Source organism: Wasmannia auropunctata, unplaced genomic scaffold, assembly GCF_000956235.1.
Source record: "Wasmannia auropunctata unplaced genomic scaffold, wasmannia.A_1.0 LD336076.1, whole genome shotgun sequence".
In the NCBI taxonomy this organism is placed as follows: domain Eukaryota; kingdom Metazoa; phylum Arthropoda; class Insecta; order Hymenoptera; family Formicidae; genus Wasmannia; species Wasmannia auropunctata.
The window spans coordinates 5,277,608-5,279,546 of NW_012026814.1; the positions used below are offsets into that span (position 1 = coordinate 5,277,608).

The 1,939-nt window shown below is 30.3% G+C and overlaps 1 protein-coding gene across 1 annotated transcript; it reads right to left on the reverse strand.

The window, feature by feature from the left end:
- Nucleotides 1–391: 391 nt before the first annotated feature.
- Nucleotides 392–1,872, reverse strand: LOC105449515. Its single transcript, XM_011688771.1, has 5 exons — nt 1,586–1,872; nt 1,256–1,383; nt 772–1,008; nt 561–703; nt 392–473 (listed from the first exon to the last, which is right to left on the reverse strand). The coding sequence occupies exons 1-5, from the start codon at nt 1,653–1,655 to the stop codon at nt 392–394; spliced, it is 660 nt and encodes a 219-aa protein (XP_011687073.1). The 5' UTR covers nt 1,656–1,872.
- Between the last annotated feature and the right edge of the window lie 67 nt (nt 1,873–1,939).

Genomic DNA, 1,939 nt, shown 5'->3' on the forward strand with positions numbered 1-1,939 from the left:
CACGAAAATATAATTGATAAAAAATTAATTGTTATCAATTAATTGATGATTCAATCGATTATTGTTTAATTAATTAATTAATCCCCCTTGACCTACATTCCCCCTACCCTTCCTCCTTGACCTACATTCTCCCCATCCTTCTTGACCTACATTCCTCCCACCCTTGACCTTGACCTATATTTGATGTAGAATCCCCATAGTACATCTACTCTCGTGTACTGATCGTATAGCTTTCCTTTAGGTTGTACTGCACGATCAGTTCCAGTAGACTTCTTCCTTCTTGGGATGTACTAAGTATCCTATTTTTAAATAAAATAGAATGTTGCATAAATAAACAGAGCAAAGAACTACACTATTATTATAAATACATTATAAAAAAATTTTAATAAAATTATATAAAACTAACCGCAATTTCCATAGGAAAAAGCTGTACAATTTGTAGACTAAATCGTCTGAAATCGTCTGAAGTAATTCTGTAAAAAAAAAATCATTAATTTTGCTTATAATTATAATAATAACTGTGCAATAATGAAAACAGCAGATTATCTCATCATACTCACCGTTTGTTGGGATCATCAGCTAACTCTGCTGCTATAATATATTTTGCTAAATCTGTTCTCAAAGCATTATCAAAGCCATGCTTGTTATAAATACCAAAGTAGCTCTTTCCATCACTTGTTCGTTCAAGATAACGTTTTACATTCTATAACAAAATTTTATTTGTAATTTTTTTAAATGTAAAATAATATGCAACGCTTAATAAATACTGACATTTGAAATACAGGTATGTTTTCGGATTTCATGACAAGAATCTTCTGTGCGTTTTACTTGCTGTGACTCCTCAACCTGTATCGACAGTAGAGGATCAGTAGAAGATTCATCAATTGGTTCTTTTTCTTCAGATATATTTTCAAATAATATATTCTCTATTACAAAAGTACCATTATCGTCAATGGTATCTATTGTATCAATAATTCTGGTTTCCTCTGGAATTTCTACGTTTTCAATCTGAAATCGAAAATAAAACGTGAAAGATTAAATGCTATTAATAAATAATTTAAAACTAATGACGGACAAATCGCTCATTTGCTGCAACAATTATGATATAATCTTTTTACAATGATATGAAATTTTGGCGTTTTTGAATTATTATATAGGGGAAATGTCCTTGCTTGTACTTTGTATTAAACATTTTATAGAAAATAATTATTTTACAGTTATGTCATCATTGCAGCAAATGAGCGATATATTTTACCTTCTGTAATGAAGACGCTAAATTTTTCCATAAATTTAGAAATTTGACTTGTGGGCCAAGTCGAGGAATCAACAAACGTATATGCTCATCACTTAGCTTCAAAAAACTGTCTTTATCTATTTCTTGTTCTAATTAAGAGAAAGTACAGCAAGGGAAAGAATTTCAATTATAGAATGAAAATGACAATACAGAACACTATGATTTAAAATTATTTAAAATATTCAGCACTAACTTTTCACATACAGACAAAAAACGTAAAAATTTATATTACAAATAATAAAATATGTAAAAAAACTTTTGAAAAACAACTTTAATGAAAAATAAAATTACCTTTAAATATTGCTTCGTACGAAGAAAATTTCCATTTCTTCAATATATCAATAGTCCACTCGTCTGCCATAATGATAATTACGCCTAAGAAATATATAAACGTCCGATCGGTCGCTTGTTGTACGTTTTGCCCCTTTCTCTTGTTCTTTACAATTATTACGAGCACTGCGTGATTTCGTCTCACTAATAAATCTTCTTACAAACAGAAAATGAAAGACACTGCGATACAAGTAAAGATGATTTTGGAGTGAAAGGAATATGAATATTCCGAGAGAGTATTGCGAAAAAACTATCGTCGGTCGCCGTTCTTTCTCGCTCTCTCTTTCTCTCTCTCTCTCTCTCTCTCTCTCTCTC

Bases quoted from the DNA above. Each gene is read 5' to 3' on its own strand.
- LOC105449515 (XM_011688771.1), bottom strand. From the start codon at position 1,655: ATGGCAGACGAGTGGACTATTGATATATTGAAGAAATGGAAATTTTCT. The intron at 1,009-1,255 runs GTAAAATATATC...TTTCGATTTCAG, and splicing joins TAGCGTCTTCATTACAGAAG to ATTGAAAACGTAGAAATTCC. The intron at 704-771 runs GTCAGTATTTAT...ATTTTGTTATAG, and splicing joins AACATACCTGTATTTCAAAT to AATGTAAAACGTTATCTTGA.